Here is a 17337-nt window from a genome sequence, read left to right as displayed (position 1 = left end):
AAGGCAAGCATATATTACAATCTGCCGTAGCACATCTTGCTTTTAATGGAAAACACAATGGGAAAAATACAAATTATTTCTGCTAGCTAGGCATGCAAACCTGTCAATTTCCTTATTAAATCTGGTAACTCTTCCCAAAATAAGGCAACTATTACTCCAATAATTGTTTTCTTCTCTATTTATATCAACTCTGTGGAAGTTAAGACTACAGTTTTGGGGAGGGAAATTTTTTCTTTTTGAGATGGAGTCTCTCTCTGTTGCCCAGGCTGGAGTGCAGTGGCGCAATCTTGCCTCACTGCAACCTTCGCCTCCCAGGTTCAAGCGATTCTCCTGCCTCAGCCTCCGGAGTAGCTGGGATTACAGGTGCCTGCCACCATGCCTGGCTAATTTTTTGTATTTTTAGTAGAGACAGGGTTTCACCATGTTGGTCAGGCTGGTCTCGAACTCCTGACCTCATGATCCACCTGCCTCGGCCTCCCAAAGTGCTGGGATTACAGGCATGAGCCATGGCACCCGGCCTGGGGTGTAAAATTTTTTAAAACAGCTTTATTGAGATATAACTTACCATAAAAATTCACTCATTTTCACTAATTTCAATAGCTTTTAGTAAATTTATAGAGTTGTGCAACCATCACAATCCAGTTATAAAACATTTCCACCACCCCAATTTCTTTGCAGAAACTGCATATAATTGTAAAGCTGCACTTAAAATTCACCTCTCCAGTCCTAGACAAACAGCTATCATAGAATAACCTAACAATGTAATAGGTTTGCTTAGTTTAAGCTGGTCAATCTTGATGGGAGTACAGAGAAACAGATAAACTTATTGCCAGAAATAAGCATAGGTTGGTCTAATTTTTCCAGAGAAGAATTCAACAGTATGAATTATAAACTATAAATCTGTTTGGTCTTTTTTATTCCTTTTTATTCCACAATGTAGTGGAATGAGAATAAATTTGGGTATCAAATAGTCCTAGATTTGAATCTTGCTCTGTCAGTAACAATCCACGTAAATCCTGGGAAAATTATTTAATTTCTCACTGTGTTTGAGTGTCTCTATGTAAAAGAAACTATAGAAATTACCTAACAAGGTTGCTAGGATATTAATTTGGGAAAATCCACATAAAGTTAACTATTGAAGTACCCAACACATAGAAAGCTAGAATTGTTATTAATAATAAATAGAATTTGTAATAGCAATATAATTTGATTTTCAAATTTAACAGATTTAAAACCACAGAGGCAAGATAAAATAAGGAATTCTACTTAACTCATATTAAGAAGAAATTATGCAAACTCCAATAAAATTTTTAAAATGTACCTCAATGGTACTGGAAGTTGAAAATTTTTAATAATCAATAAAATCAGTTGTACTATGTACCTGAAAATAGATCCAGCCATCAATAGAAAGAAGACGTTCTCGGTGCTGAACTTCTATATCACCACCAAAAAGTAAAACTGGAAAAGGGGTTATTAGGGTAGTTTCTCTCAAATACACTCTGGCATACCTTATCTACATGGGAAAAAGGGGGGAAAATAACTTCAAAATATAAAAATAGAAGGAGGTCATTTATCTTTTTCAAGTAAGCATTTTTCTACAATTTGTTATTCTACATTTTAAGCCCAGAGTATTTGTAAAGCTACATTTTCATTTTCTTATGTGCATAATTTATCAATTTTATAATAATTACTATTACCACCTGTGCATTAATGCTATGAAAAGGCATTTTAAATATTATTGCTAAGGCTGAGTTATATACTTTGAACATAAAGGAAACTAGGTACAAGCAATTTTATATGCTAATGATATTAAATAATTAATGTTAAAATTATGATTTTCAGTTGCTGGTTTCTAAACCAACATTCAGCTATGGGCATCAATCAGTAATTTCTCATGTTTTACATTTAAGTTTGATAAATGTTGAGAGTTATTCAAGCCAGTGCTTGAAATTACGGATCTTTGTTATTTTAAAGGTCAAGAAACAAAATGGAGGCACTTTTTGAAAAGGGAGAAGAAATATGTTTCAATTCTTTATGTTCCCTTTTCTTCTCATACTGCCTTAAAAAATGTGTGAATGAGACAGGAAACAAAAACCCAAAATATGAAGAGAAAATGCCATCTTAACCTTTACCATATGTTAAAAAATAAGAAAATGGAGTGGTCATGCAGCTCCAATTCAAAAGGTTGTTTTCATTGTAATCTATAAATATTTGCTATTAAATTATCTTAGGTGATACTTGACCGAAACTGTTGCAAATCATCCACAGTTGTACTACACCATCCAATATTCCCCTTATTTGGAAATAGCACATACAACTTGTCTTTTATTCCCTTCTGAGGCAGCACCTTTTAATGAAATACTAAGGGGATTGATACATTATTAACCAACATCAATTTGCTATTACTGTCTTTATTCCAAGTAGAAAAGATGATGGGCAGAGTAGAAACCTTACTATTTGTTTTTGAAGAGAAAATAAGCATTCTTTTGTTTGAGAGGCTATGTGCATCTTGATTTCAAATATTAACAAAAATGAATAGCTCAATTTGAGAACCAAATAAAATACCTGTTAGGGCATCCTAACTTGTTATGAATGACTTGCAGAATAATGCTCTGAATACTGGAATTTAGGAATGAGTACTTCACCTTCTCCTGGTATAAGAGCCATCCATGAGTTTGCAAATCTCGATTTACTGAGGATGGGTGTACTTGTGCTTTGCCTTGGGCCGTCTCCACAATGCAAGCCAATTTTTCTGTAACATCCACTGACTTTGTATAGATTATCTTCCCCACATTGTCATACAGTCCAGCCACCAGTACAGCTTTAAGAAGGGCAATTTCTTGGAATGAGAGGGTCTGTGAGGCTCTGTTTCCTTCCCAGCTGGTAGAAGTTGTGGAAGATGAAAATCCTGCTGCCTTAACCAACTTTATTAACTCCTGCTTTACATCCTAGATTGGTTTATGTTAAAAACACAAATAATCAAATTGATTAGAGGAATTTCCAAATAACATTGTAGTTTATATTACTGCTTCCTATAAAAATTGACAGGATGCTAATGATTATTTAGCTAACGATAGCCCAAATTACCTTAGGGAAAAAAAAAAGATACTGGAAAGTCAAGAATTACAATCAGCTATTCTCCTCACCCAAAGACTTCAGATGCCTCAAAACATAAGAATGTCTAAAATTTGAGAGCAAGAAAAATGTGTCTGAACACATTTTCATTCACTACATCTACTTCCATAGTAGCTCTCCTTTTTCTCTGGAGATTTTTACTCAATGAGGATGGTCAGCATTGAGAAAGAATTGACAGAAATCTTGATCCTAGATTGCAAATACCTTCTTTATTTGTTTCTGGAAATCTCATCTTAATTTCTTAAAGAACTTTGAAAGAATTTATTAATGGCAACTTCATTTAATCTAAAATTGTTGCCTAAAATGTTTTTCTACGTTTAATATGTGCTGATCAGCAAAACTAGCACAGGAAGGGTGGGCATTTTTCAAAGTACACAGGATACAAGCAATTAAAAGGTGATGTTTACCTTTAGGATATCCTTTAAGTTTGGGGCTTAAGGGACTTTGATTCTAGGGGAGAAAAGACCAAACAGACAGCTGCCATAACACCACAGGGTTGGTGAAGACATCTAAAACTTTGTAGTCTCAGGGACGTGAAGAAAAGGCTCACAGAAGAAGGGGTGGAAAGCAATTTGAAGATAAAGGAAAAGGGGCTAAATTGAAGAAATAGCCCCCTCTGGGCCAGCTGACTGGGATTTCTACATGTTCCCAGTCAGTTGGCCCAGAGGTGGCTATTTCTTCAATTTAGCCCTTCATGTGCTTCGAGAAGGACAAAGTTCATTCCACTTAGAGAAGTCTCTGCTGTCATCCTAGCAGTTTTTTTTAATCACAAAAAGCAGTGTGTCAAATATGGGAAAAAAACCTTTTTACTTTTTAAAATATGAGTATATAAAGGGGAATTATGTGAGAGATACATTATTTTCTGAATACTTTTATAGCATATCTGGGCCAAGTGAGGTGGCTCACACCTGTAATCCTAGCACTTTGGGAGACTGAGATGGGAGGATCGCTTGAGACCAGGAATTCAAAACCAGCCTGGCCAACACAGTGAGACCCCATCTATTTTAAAAAAAACTTCTATAGCATATCGTATTAAACATCATTTCCTTTTAAATAAGTATCAATAAAAAAACAAAAAGACAGTATTTGTGGGGGAGCCCTGCTTTTCACATTCACCTGTCTTTACATTTTAACTACACTTCTACTCTCTCTCCTCCCAGAAATAAATCTACTCCTGAATGGCAACCTGAGTAATGGGCTAAACCATCTAGTTTCCCTTCCTAAGAACAGACTGATAAAGTTGATCACAACCAGCCACTAAGTATGATGCTTTGAATGCCTTTTCATAACTAGCCATCCCAGGCTGTAGCTAAATAGCTGGCCAATATTTAGGGACATATAATAGAATTTCCTGAAAAGGAATCAGAGCTCTTTGGAAACATGACTGATTCCAAGCCTGGAGCATAAAATACACTAGAGAAGCCTTCCGTACGAAAAGCAAGGAAGCCATCAAAGATTGCTAAGATTATATGAAAAGGACTCAGCAGCCAACCCAAAGGGGCTCTCACTTCCCAAAGAGGGGACAATTTGAGTATTAAAAAATTAACATCTGTAGAGAACTAAAACACATCAAATATATTTAAATCATTAAGTTCATAACAATTTTTTAAAAAAACAAGATTCACTGATAACTCGTGGAGATGCTTAGGAATCAACTCATTATGAAAACTGCTAGGTAGAAGGAAACAAGCATTTATCCTAATTTTCTTGTATAGACTGTACCTCAGGGTATTCAAATATTGATAAGGAAAAAGTAGTTCTTCATGAAATAATTCTAGCTAACAAGTAGAATTATAATACCATCATTTGCAACCCTAATGAAACAACAGGTCCGAGTGTTATCAATGGCTGCTAAAAGCATTGCATGAAAAGCCAGTGGGAAATTTTGTAATGGATGAATCTAGCTGGCCCCATTGATATATCTTAATGTTACAAAAAGGGAGATGACTCTGAAAAAAAGAAAAAAGAAAAAAAAAAACAAAGATGAAGCTGAACTGGATTACTCTCTCAATATAACACCCATTTATAAGAAATACAGGACATAGAAGAATATGTTAAATAATACCACAAGAATACAATCAACCATATCCAGACTCTAATGAAACAATAGGTCTGAGTGTTATCAATGGCTGCTAACAGCATTACATGAAAAGCCAGTGGGGAATTTTGTAATGGATGAACCCAGCTGACCCCATTGATATATCTTAATGTTACAAAAAGGGAGATGACTCTGAAAAAAAGAAAAAAGAAAAAAAAAAAAACAAAGATGAACCTGAATTGGATTAAACTCTCAATATACCACCCCTTTATAAGAAATACAGGACACAGAAGAATATGTTAAATAATACCGCAAGGATACAATCAGCCATATCCAGAATGCAGGAAACTCTACAGGACAATGTATCTGGTTTCTTCAAAAAATAAATGGCAAATAGGAAAAAACTGAGAAAGTGGTAACTATAGGTTAAGAGACTTTATTAAAAAACATATGAACCAAATTTAAAGTGTGGGCCTTGTTTGGATCATCCTTTGAACTAGCTGTAAAAAAAAAAAAAAAAGCCAGTAATGAGGTAACTGAGGATATTTAAACACTGTCTGTATCTTTGATGGTATTAAGGAATTGAGTATTTTTGGGTGTGATAATGTTTTTAAAAAATCTGATACCTTGGATACGCTTCAAAATCTAGAGGGCAGATAGTAGAATAAAAGGAGTACAAGTAGATTGACCACAGGTTGGTAATTATGAAAGTGGGAAATGGGTGAAAGTTCATTATGTCCATATAATTTGATGTGTGTTTGAAATTTTTCGTAATTAAATAACCACATTTCAGAGTTGAGAAATGTAGATTCTCTCCTTTCAACTTTTTTTTTTTTTTTTCCCTTTTCTTTTTTTTGAGACAGAGTCTCGTTCTGTCACCCAGATTGGAGTGCAGTGGTGCGATCTTGGCTCATTGCAACCTCTGCCTCCCGGGTGCAAGCAATTCTCTGCCTCAGCCTCCCGAGTATTTGGGATTACAGGTGCCCGCCATCACACCTGGCTCATTTTTGTATTTTTAGTAGAGATGGGGTTTCACCATCTTGGCCAGGCTGGTCTTGAACTCCTGACCTCATGATCCACCCGCCTCGGCCTCCCAAAGTGCTGGATTACAGGCATGAGCCACTGCGCCCAGTCCTTGTGTTGTTTTTGTTTTTTTTTTTTTGAGACGGAGTTTTGCTCTTGTTGCCCAGGCTGGAGTGCAATGGCGCGATCTTGGCTCACCACAACCTCCATCTCCTCGGTTCAAGTGATTCTTGTGCCTCAGCCTCCCGAGTAGCTGGGATTACAGGCATGCGCCACCACACCTGGCTAATTTTGTATTTTTAGTAGAGATGGGGTTTCTCCATGTTGGTCAGGCTGGTCTCAAACTCTCAACCTCAGGTGATTTTTTTTTTTTTTTTTTTAATGAAAAACTGAGACTTCTAATTCCCAAGATAGTGTTTATGAAATCGTGTTGCATCTTTTTTCTTTTCTTTCTTTTTTAAAAGAGATAGGGTCTCACTCTGTACATAGTGGTACAATTGTAACTCACTGCAACCTTGAACTCCTGGGCTCAAGCAATCCTCCCACCTTGGTCTCCTGAGTAGCTGGGACTACAGGCGTGTGCTACCATGCCCATTTAATTTTTTTATTTTTGGTAGAGACGCAGTCTCACTATGTGCCCAGGATGGTCTCAAACTCCTGGCCTGAAGCCATCTTACTGCTTCAGCCTCCCAAAGCACTGGGATTACAGGAATGAGCCAGTCTTTTTAATTATTTCTTGAACATATTATGATTATTAAATACTATTTTAAATCACTGTGTAATACGTACAAGTTACTTGCTGGAAGAAAGAAGTACAATCACAAATGTACTAATTCAACAAATGTTTACTAAGCCCTTACTATGTGACAAGTATTTTCCTAGGCATTCTTTTTTCCGGAATAACTTATTATAGTTACCCATGACTCTGAGTGAGAGATCCATATTAAGAATTACCTCTAGGGTTAACAGTGATGTTCTATTAAGAAAGTTCCTCCGGCAGTATGTGATTTCAGAACGATAACCTCCTTCTTGTCGTGCTTTCTTCCATCTAGATAAATAAAATGTCAATTAATGAATAAAGTTCACCATGTTCTCTTTCCAAACTCTTTTTCAGAGCTAGTAACCAAAGTAAGATTTAATTAAATTATAATTTTAAAAGGGGAGGGATCTTGCTTGTAGCAGCTACCAATTGTATATAAGAATATTATTAACAGATCTGTTTACAGCATTAACAGATATTTTCCGTTTATGTTTAACAGTAAATTATTAAGTTACTTCAAATATGAGTTAATATGCATATAATACCAAATATATTATTCTTAAGTTTTAGGAAGGATTATAAAACACATGAATCTCTAACATAATTATACCTTGACAGATGAAATAACTAAAAATAAATTTAAACCTCAGATGTACAATTTTAATAAGTCAAAGGTAATATATTTTAAAGTAAATAACCTCAGGTAATTGGCTTACTGATAACAGCCAGATTACGTTTTTACCCTAGATATGCATTGTAGATCGTCAGGTGGTCTGAATCCGCCATGGCCAAAGCTGATTTTGCAAGATCTGCTTCATCTTTTCGACCAATTGGTGTGGTAAAAGGAGACTTCTCTGTCATAACTGCAGCTAGTGTTGCCTATCCATAAATCATAAATGACAAAACAATTTATCATTAAAGAGCAATACAGTGAAAGTTAACTTATAAAAGAAAGCAAATCATAAAACAATCACACTTTAAGTTGCCTGTTTATTTTCAATATTTTATTATGTTTATTAGTATTATTATACTAATTAATGTTTAATATAAAATATTCTGTAGCTAACTTATATTTTCATTTTAAACAGTTATTTTTTGTTTCATTTTAAGGAATTTCAAAAATAAATCCTTTTATAACCTTTCTGTGAGGTAAGGAGGCAATTATCACCACAATCAGAGAAAAAAAACTGAACATTTATATAAATGATTTATAGTCTGTCATACAGTTAGAGGCAATCTGGGAATCCTAACTCAGTTATCTTGGCCTCAAGACCACTGAATTTCCACTCTTAGTCTGCCGTGATCTTTAAAAATAATTTGGACTACATAACAATCCATTTGTTGTTGTAGGTTTTCAGATAAACTATCACGGAAGAGGTTATTTTTTGAACTTGGCAAAATTCCAGTGAATATCTATTTCAAATACCAAACAAAGAGAGACTATAGTAATGTCACATTTTCTTCATTCTGTTTTTATTTTTATTTTTGGGTTTTTTAGAGACAGAGTCTTGTTCTGTTGCCCAGGCTGGGGTACAGTGGCCCAATCATAGCTCACTGCCCCCTCCTACTCCAGGGCTCTAGCAATCCTCCCACCTCAGCCTCCTGAATAGCTGGGTCTACAGGGGTGCACCACCATGCCCGGCCAATTTTTTAATCTTAATTTTTTTGCAGAATCAGGGTCTCACTATGTTGCCCAGGCTTCCATTCTGTATTTAAATAGCCTTTATTGGTAATCCCAGAAAAGGCCATAGCTTGATAAAGTTGTAAAGCTGGAATGGCACAGTAAGCGTATGTGCCCAGAGACTCAGACAGATTTGAATTTGTTAATTCTGACATAATTTGAGAAAAGAGAACTCTGCTAATTATTGGCTCAGAGAGAGAGCACAAAAAAGGAAAGAAAAAAAGTTTTTAATTTTACTTTTCAAAGTTGGTAGTGTTCAAAGCTTCCTAAGTATCATCCACTACATATTCCATTAAATATTTCAAGTGGGTTGAAAACAAAAGTTTAGACAAGCCAAAATCACTCACAAAATAGTACTTACAGAACACTTCAGTAATGGATGAACAGATTTTCAAGTATATAAATATAAAAAGTTAAATATTATATTAAAAAATTCTTATCCAACCTGGCCAACATGGTGAAACCCCATCTCTACTAAAAATACAAAAATTAGCCAGGTGTGGTGGCACGTGCCTGTAATCCCAGCTACTTGGGAGACTGAGGCATGAATTGCTTGAACCCCGGAGGCGGAGGTTGCAGTGAGCCTAGATTGCACCATTGCTCCCCAGCCTGGGCAACAGTGCCAGACCCTGTCTCAAAAAAAAAAAAAAAAAAAAAAAAAAAAATTCAAGCATTCAGGCCCTCTCGGTTTTAATGTTAGTATAGACATTCTATTTAGTTAAAAAAATTTTTAATTAACAATTGTTTCCAAACTTGTAATTTCCTGGATATTTAAAGTAAAGAAGCAGCAGCATTGTTTGACTTACCACTGGGTCAAGGCAGCCAAATATGGCACCAAAAATAAGCATCTTGCCAATCTTGACATTCACAGGTAAAGCTGCAAGGTGTTGGCCCAATGGAGTCAGTTTAGGCTCATTTAATTCACAAGCTCCAATTTTTCGGAGCAAATTCATTGCATTGCTGATCACTTGGAGCTGAGGAGGATCTAAGGCTTTGGAGAGGAAATCTTCAGGAGAACCAAGATTACATTTCTGCAGATTAAAAAAGCAATAAAATTGGTATAAAATCAAAGAATGAACACTACCCAATGAGATGTTACTGGAACTAAATTTGACTTCAGTAAAATTTTGAGCAAAGAGGGTAAAATGTGAAAGTAGGGCTATCCTGTTATTTTTTTTATAATGGGGGTAGAGGAGTTGGGGGGAAGAGTGTATGAGTGTATGTGTGTGTTTGGGTGGGGAGGGAATAAGGATTAGATTTTCCAGTCCACATTTTTAGTTTCTTCATTCCTGATTTTGATAGGAGTCAAAAATCTAAGAACTGAAGGATATTATAGATCTTTCAGTCTAAGAAGACCTTTGTTTAAGTCAGGGTTTCTCAGTCTCAGTACTACTGATATTTTGGGCTGGATAATTCTTTGTTTTAGGGAGCTGCCCTGTACACTGACAGATGTTTAGGAGTATCCCAGATCTCTACCTACTAGATACCATTTACCCTCCCTGTCCAATTATGACAACCAAAAATATCTCCTGACATTGCCCAATGTCCCCTGGTAGGTAACAGTGCCCCCAGTTGAGAACTACTAGTCTAGATTATGAGGCTGTATTTTAATCTATAAAGTGTAAGTGTCTGGCAAAATCAAAACACAGTGGATTTACTTATAATAAGATGGATAAGGGCATATATTAAAGAAGAGTAAAAAAGTTGAAAATCTAAAGCAATATAAGGTAAGTTTAGGTGTTCATTTTTTTTCTTTTCTAGAAAGGGGCGAAGGACAAAATCCATCCGAGTTCCCTTGAGATTACCATAATATGAAGGCATAATTCCTCCAAAGGTACACGTAAGATTTCAGGAACAGAATAATCCATAAAGCCTTCAAATCTGAAAAATAAAGTAATACTAAATACATATTATCAGAAATGTCACACAATACTGGTTTATGTGTTTTACATTTCCAGTGCTACGCCATACCTTTCTCTTGTGTACATTCGGAAACAGAAGCCATCTCTGACCCGCCCAGCTCTTCCCTGGCGCTGCAAAGCACTGGCTTTACTGACAAATGTCTCCACCAAAGAACTCATCTGACTGCTTTCATGGTACCTAAAGAAATGTTTTAGGAGAGAATATGTAGATAATTGACTTAAGTCAAAATTGGAAGAAGCTGGATTTGACTCTTACAACTAAGTTAAACACAGGCTTAAAAAGTCCATTATTGTGGACCAATAGTTCTCAAATTATGCTTCATATTTAAATAATTTAGTAAACATTGCATACTAAATATACTACAAAGTCTGGCAAAAGAAAAAAAATTATTTAACTTATCCTTTCTCATACTAATCTGATCATAGAATCTTTTTTAAATTTAGTAGAATACCTATTAATTATGCGACGATAATTTTTGAAATATTTTGAGAAGTGTTACTGTGAACATTACAATTCAACATACCTTTCACGATACAGTTAAACCCTGAAAACATTTTCTCTAGAGGTACAATTCAAAGAATCAAGAATCTACTTTTTATTGAATGGTGGTACTCTCTTGCAAATATTGCTATGGTTTCCTAAAACAGGGGTAGTGTATCTATATTATAGTAAATTACTAAAGGTGGTCTGTCCTATTTATTCAATATAAACATTATTTATACAGTAGTAATCTTTTTGTTGAAAATTCAGTTACAGTTACCTATTAGGTTCCAGTTACTAAACTAGGCACTTTCAGTTATGAAATTTTCATTTTGGCTGGGCGAGGTGGCTCACGCCTGTAATACCAGCACTTTGGAAGGCCGAGGCAGGCAGATTGCCTGAGGTCAGGAGTTCGAAACCAGCCTGGCCAACATAGTGAAACCCTGTCTCTACTAAAAATACAAAAAAATTAGCCGAGTGTGGTGGCATGGGCCTGTAATCCCAGCTACTCAGAAGGCTGAGGCAGGGGAACTGCTTGAACCAGGGAGGTGGAGGCTGCAGTGAGATTGTGCCACTGCACTCTAGCCTGGGTATCACAGCAAGACTCCATCTCAAAAATAAAATAAAAGAAATTTTCATTTTACCCATTTACAAATGAAGAAACTGATTAGAGAGGTTATATGTTACATTACTTGCTCAAGAGATTTAAATTCAGCTCTTACTCCAAAAGCCATGTTTCTTTTTAAAATAATGACACAAAGAATGCTTTTTGTTAAACAATTTATTTTACAAATAAAATATCTATAAACATTTATGTTCTGAAAATTTTTCTCAGCACTTTTCTAAAAGTAGCAGTATACTGGTATTACTTATGGGAAAACCCATGAAATGAAATTCTGACATTTACTCTCAGATATTTTAAAGTTTCCTATAGTTTCTCTAAGGCTTTTGCTTTGGACAGAACTAGGACATTTAGGATTTTCCTTAAATAATTTTAGGATTTCTCCCAAGAATTCAAGAGCCCCAACCTCTTTCCAGGTTAAAAATGTTTTGATTTGGGAAATTTAAACTTACTTATTTTCTTTTGTTCTTCCAGTATCAATTACAAATACAACATCAGGAATAGTGATACCCGTCTCTGCAATATTGGTTGCTAAAACAATCTGAAAATAAACAAAAAGCTTAAAACATTTAGACTACTTTCATGAATATATCATTATTTAAATTTCTTTAATTTGAGCTGATGAAATTTAAAAACTGAATTTCAATTTCAGTCACAAAAATTTACAATCTATTTGCTATTACTGTGTGATTTTAATTTACTCTAGTTTTGTCAGCTTAGCTTACTAATTAGACTAAATCTAAAATACAGATTTTTATTCCAACAAAAATACCACTCCCCTAATTCTAGTCAATCTCTTAAAAATGATATAAGTAGGGCTGGGTGCGGTGGCTCACGCCTGTAATCCCAGCACTTTGGGAGGCCGAGGCGGGAGGATCATCTGTGGTCAAGAGTTTGAGACCAGCCTGGCCAACATGGCAAAATCCTGTCTCTACTAAAAATACAAAAATTAGCCAGGCTTTGTGGCAGGTGCCTGTAATCCCAGCTACTCAGGAGGCTGAGGCAGGAGAATCGCTTGAACCCAGGAGGCGGAGGTTGCAGTGAGCCGAGATTGTGCCACTGCACTCCAGCCTGGGCAACAAGGCTGGAGTGTTGTTTTGAAACTCGGTCTCAAAACAAAAAAACATAAGTAGAATGGGGAACTGGGTAGAGAATGGAGACAGCTTAGCACAACCCTTCACTATTATTAGGAAAAAAAAATCACATTAATGAGAACTAGGTTGTTGTCCTGGCTCTGTTACTTATTAGCTTTGTGACCTACCCAATGTTTATGTACAATAAAAATCATCAGAGAGGATCTGCCTAGAGAACAAGAAGAATACTCCCAGGATTTAAATATCCAATCTCCTTTGTGATGCCTTCTTGGGAAAAAGTTGTGACTTTTTTTCCTCAACAGGCAACATCCATACTATGTTTTTCAACTAGCACTCCCTCAATGAAGTCTTTTCCCTTAAATAGCACATAATGTAAATATTCAAATGCTTGAATTGTAACATTGGGTTCACTTCTGATGATGGCAAGGTGCCGAACACTTGGAGTTCGCAATGCGCTATAAGGCACTTAATGTTAACAACTGTCTTTGATGATAAAAAGTTATACGGCCATCATAAAATACTCTCAGGTGGATCACATATAAATTTGCTGTACTAAATTTTACCTTCCTGACTCCTGGAGGGGGAAGTGTGAATGCTGCAGCTTGATCTTGGGTTGAAAGAATAGAATGCAGAGCTATCACTTTATATCTGAAAGTTAAAATCATAGTTCTTAGCAAGAGTTTCTCTTTAGAAGACACTGCAAAGAATAACAAAATTTATTTGCATATAGCAAGCAACTTTAAGATTTTTTACTATGAAAAAATTTAAACATACACAAGTGTTTACAGAATTGTACAATGAAACCTCATATACATGCATCACAAAGAATATAAACAAATTATGCGAATAGGATTAAATTTTTTTAATGTTCTTTCTAATGTTGAAGTGGTTTATATGGTTTACTACAGTAGTAATGAACTCTATCAAAACATATAGTAAACAGCTGATTAAATATATATGGATGATAAACTGCAGCTTGGTTGGAGTTTTGCACGATTTAGCGGGTTGGCAGGAGTCACCATCTTACTTTTTAACCACAGGATTCCCTCTGCTTAATCCTAAGAAGATGAAGGCTGGCCAAGTGCGGTGGCTCAGGCCTGTAATCCCAGCACTTTGGGAGGCTGAGATGGGCAGATCATCTAAGGTCAGGAGTTTTGAGACCGGCCTGGTCAACATGGTAAAACCCCATCTCTACTAAAAATATAAAAATTAGCTGGGCGTGGTGGCATGTGGCTGTAGTCCCAGCTACTTGGGGAGGTTGAGGCAGGAGAATCACTTGAACCCGGAGGCAGAGGTTGCAGTAAGCTGAGATTGCACCATCGCACTCCAGCCTGGCCAACAGAGCAAGACTCTGCCTCAAAAAAAAAAAAAAAAAAGATGAAGGCTACAGGCAGTGGCTCACGCCTGTAACCCTGGCACTTTGGTAGGCCATGGTGAGAAGTTCCCTTTAGCCCAAGAGTTTGAGGCCAGCCTGGGCAACAGGGGGAGACCTTGTCTCTATGAAAAAAATTTTTTAAATTAGCTGGGCGTAGTGGTGCACAACCTGTGGTCCCAGCTGCTCAGGAGGCTGAGGTGGGAGGATTGTTTGAGCCCAGGAGTTTGAGGCTAAAGGTGCAATCGTGCCACTACACTCCATCCTGGGCAACAGAGAATCTGTCTCAAAAATAAAATAAAATGGAATAAATGCAGAATATAGTACCTAAAAATTTTTAGTAGATAACATGTTATAATGGAAGTGTTTAAAGAAAAAAATCTTACTTCCCCATAGGTAATTTTAACCCATGGTGAAAAGACTTTGAAAACTCTGATCAAGGGTTTTAATGTACCAAATATTTTCCTATTTTAAAACTACCAGGAATATAATGAAGATGAGTAGTTACCGTTCAGAATAAAATCTTCTATCATTTGATAGAAGATCATACAACTGCTGAATATGAGCAAGGCCTGGTAAAAAGATCAATACTGCTCCTTCAATATTTCTGAATTGGGGACTTTTATCTGAAATTTTTAAAAAGATACAATATTCAAAATAAGAAGATAAGGAACAGCATATAAAATATTAATAAAACATCTCCAGCTAGTAGAAATGTTTTATCAAATCAAATGGAGACACATTAGAAATAGAAATATACCTAAGTATGCAAGAAGTTCCAAAATGAGATCCAGGTTGATTTTATGAGGATTCATGTATAGAATAGCATGCTGAGTGCGGCTGCTGTACTTTTGGTAAAATGGATTTAAATCAGCATGTGCTCCAGTCTGAACTGGGATGTATTCCTAAAAGAAATCCAACCAGAGGGAGGTGAATAAAAATATTAAGTATTTTTGTAAGACAAAGAAGGAAAAAAGGCGGTATTTGCATTCATTCAAATCTATATTTTTCTCATTGTCACCATTACTATTTTGTTAAAATACAGGAAGAGTATACTTTTTAATAGTGGTGAGAGTATCAGAAAATATCATCTCTGTCCTATAATTTAATGTCATCCAGCCCTTAGGTATAGCAAAACCTTTTTATCTTGGCATATACATACTAAAAGAATTGTAGAAAAACATACTGTAATCATGTATGCATCATTCTGTGGCAACTAAAAAGCAGCCAGGCCAAGAGAGGTCATAACGTTAGTAAGTAGTTTGTACCTGGCTCATTCCTTCTACATTCTACTTTGGCTCCTGAATTCCAATCATCTCTTTTGAAATAACTATATTCTAAAGTCTTTCTTTAGTTTGTAATTTTTACCTCTGGGGTTTTAGGGCAAGATTTTAATTTTTGCTTTAAAAATTTAATTTTTGTCTATCTGCTTAATTAAAACATAAAGATAACTTTGTTTTCATCAAATTGGAAACATGCATGAAATATCATGGCTATGACAAAAATGCTGGATCTAGTACTACTGGCTAAAATGCAGGATAACATTGTTTTTGTGATATTTCTGAAAACATGTCATTGAGACTAACTTCCCAGGAAGAACTATGCCCTAGACAGCTTCACTATGTATGTATGTATGTATGTATGTCTGTCTGTCTGTCTGTCTGTCTGTCTATCTATCACTATCTACCTATCACCATCTTGCCTCTGCCCTGCTCCTGCCAGGACAGAGGCTAAGAAAACCAATGGCAAGGATCTAGATTTGGGACTTGCCCTATCCTGAGCACCTATGGTGTTGAGAGGAAGTAGAGAAAAATCACTACTAATGTACTCCTCAATAACTGATCACTGTTATAAAAAGAAGTTGCTTCTAATTTGTATGGTCCTTGATTTTGTATGCGTACCTAAGATGGCCCAGAATAGTCTAAGAGGACAATCAAAGTATCACAAATCAAAGACTACAGTCTATGAAATAAAGATTAAAGAAATGACCTTTAAAATTTGTTCATTCTCAGCTCTGTTCCTCATCTATCAAATTATACTCAAATTCACTGTGTTAACCACATGATTTTGAAACTCTTGTGGCAGGTTAGGCCCTGGATATCATTATCTGATATCTTTCAAAATATTTTCTTTTTACCTGATATTTTTTTATTCCCCCTGCTTTGCTTGTAACATTAATGGTTACTTCTTCCTCCTCTTCCAGAAACTTCTGACAATATTCTGAGTCTTTTTCCAGTACAAAGCCTGTTTCTTCTATTATATCTTCAAGATGAAAAACCTGCATAGAATAAGGCATATAAATGGGTGAATTCAAATTCGTTTCAGTAAATATCATTTTAAAGAGAACAGGGGACACCACCTTTTGAATGTCACCAAATGTTAATTTAGAATATTATGAAAAAAAATTTTTAGTATTATTTGGGAATGAAGACTTGGTTGACATAGAGGGATTGCCTCTAAAATCTCAGGACAAATTACATTATGAGATATATTTATGTATATACATATAATGTGAAACAGTTAAGAATAGATTGTATCAGCTGAACTGAAAAGGTAAGAATCAAGAATGGAATATGTAGAAAGGAAGCTTCAAAGACAACCCTAAATTTGAGGGGTGGGTGAAAAAGGAGTTCCTTATTGCCAGGTAGCCACTCTTTTTATTTTTTTTTCCCCTAGCCATTAGATGACCAGGGAAGGGCAGCAACTCTTAATCTGAATATAATGATTTTCACGTGAAAATAGGTTTATGTTCTTTAGCCCTCACTGCTGTCTTGAGTCAATACCCTCCTTTCTCTCCTATCCAGCCTCAGGCAAGGCAGTAACAGTCATCTGATTCTTAAGGCTGTGTCCAGCTCCTCTGTTGACTCACTGTACCTAGGAATAGTTCTGGCCTCTGACTACAAGTGCCCATCTTCTAGGGAAAGAACCTGGTGGGAATGCAGTTTCTGCTTATACACACATTATAAAGAAAACTTACCTCAACAGGATAACTTCTTCCTGAAATTCTGAGAATGGGGCAGTGTGTGAAATATGTAGAAAATTTTTCGCTGTCCACAGTGGCACTCATTAGAATCAAGTGTAGATCAGAACGTTTCTGTAAAATTTCCTTCAAGATAATTAGTAGGAAGTCTGACTGGACACTTCTTTCATGAACCTAGTTTTAAAAAGGGAATAAAAAAGTTCATCATATATTGTATAAATTCTAGTAA

General features: G+C 35.8%; 1 protein-coding gene and 1 long non-coding RNA gene across 11 annotated transcripts in view; one reads left to right on the top strand and one right to left on the bottom strand.

The window, feature by feature from the left end:
* Window positions 1-17337, bottom strand: part of DHX29 (DExH-box helicase 29) — a 51192-nt gene that overhangs the window by 3752 nt on the left and 30103 nt on the right. For 2 of the 4 annotated variants that reach the window (XM_001147019.5, XM_024356608.1), the window contains 13 exons: window positions 17106-17282; window positions 16266-16406; window positions 14889-15033; window positions 14637-14754; window positions 13320-13404; window positions 12115-12203; window positions 10609-10737; window positions 10443-10518; window positions 9444-9668; window positions 7699-7835; window positions 7151-7244; window positions 2646-2948; window positions 1382-1513 (listed from right to left, as the gene is read on the bottom strand). In XM_001147019.5, coding sequence (XP_001147019.3) covers window positions 1382-1513; window positions 2646-2948; window positions 7151-7244; window positions 7699-7835; window positions 9444-9668; window positions 10443-10518; window positions 10609-10737; window positions 12115-12203; window positions 13320-13404; window positions 14637-14754; window positions 14889-15033; window positions 16266-16406; window positions 17106-17282 — 1851 coding nt within the window. Of the gene's footprint in view, window positions 1-1381; window positions 1514-2565; window positions 2949-7150; window positions 7245-7698; window positions 7836-9443; window positions 9669-10442; window positions 10519-10608; window positions 10738-12114; window positions 12204-13319; window positions 13454-14636; window positions 14755-14888; window positions 15034-16265; window positions 16407-17105; window positions 17283-17337 lie in introns of all 4 variants that reach the window. The other 2 variants (XR_010156924.1, XM_054684361.2) reach the window with 2 other exon arrangements.
* Window positions 1-17337, top strand: part of LOC107974739 (uncharacterized) — a 61426-nt gene that overhangs the window by 26124 nt on the left and 17965 nt on the right. For 4 of the 7 annotated variants that reach the window (XR_008547985.2, XR_008547987.2, XR_008547989.2 and 1 more), the window contains exons 2-3: window positions 10596-10733; window positions 13797-13933. This is a non-coding gene — a long non-coding RNA (uncharacterized LOC107974739). The remainder of the gene's footprint in view (window positions 1-10595; window positions 10734-13796; window positions 13934-17337) is intronic. The other 3 variants (XR_010156925.1, XR_002943911.3, XR_008547986.2) reach the window with 1 other exon arrangement.

Source organism: Pan troglodytes, chromosome 4 (genome assembly GCF_028858775.2).
Source record: "Pan troglodytes isolate AG18354 chromosome 4, NHGRI_mPanTro3-v2.0_pri, whole genome shotgun sequence".
NCBI lineage: Eukaryota > Metazoa > Chordata > Mammalia > Primates > Hominidae > Pan > Pan troglodytes.
Note: the sequence above shows the minus strand (reverse complement) of the source record. Positions and strands in the feature narration are given on the sequence as shown.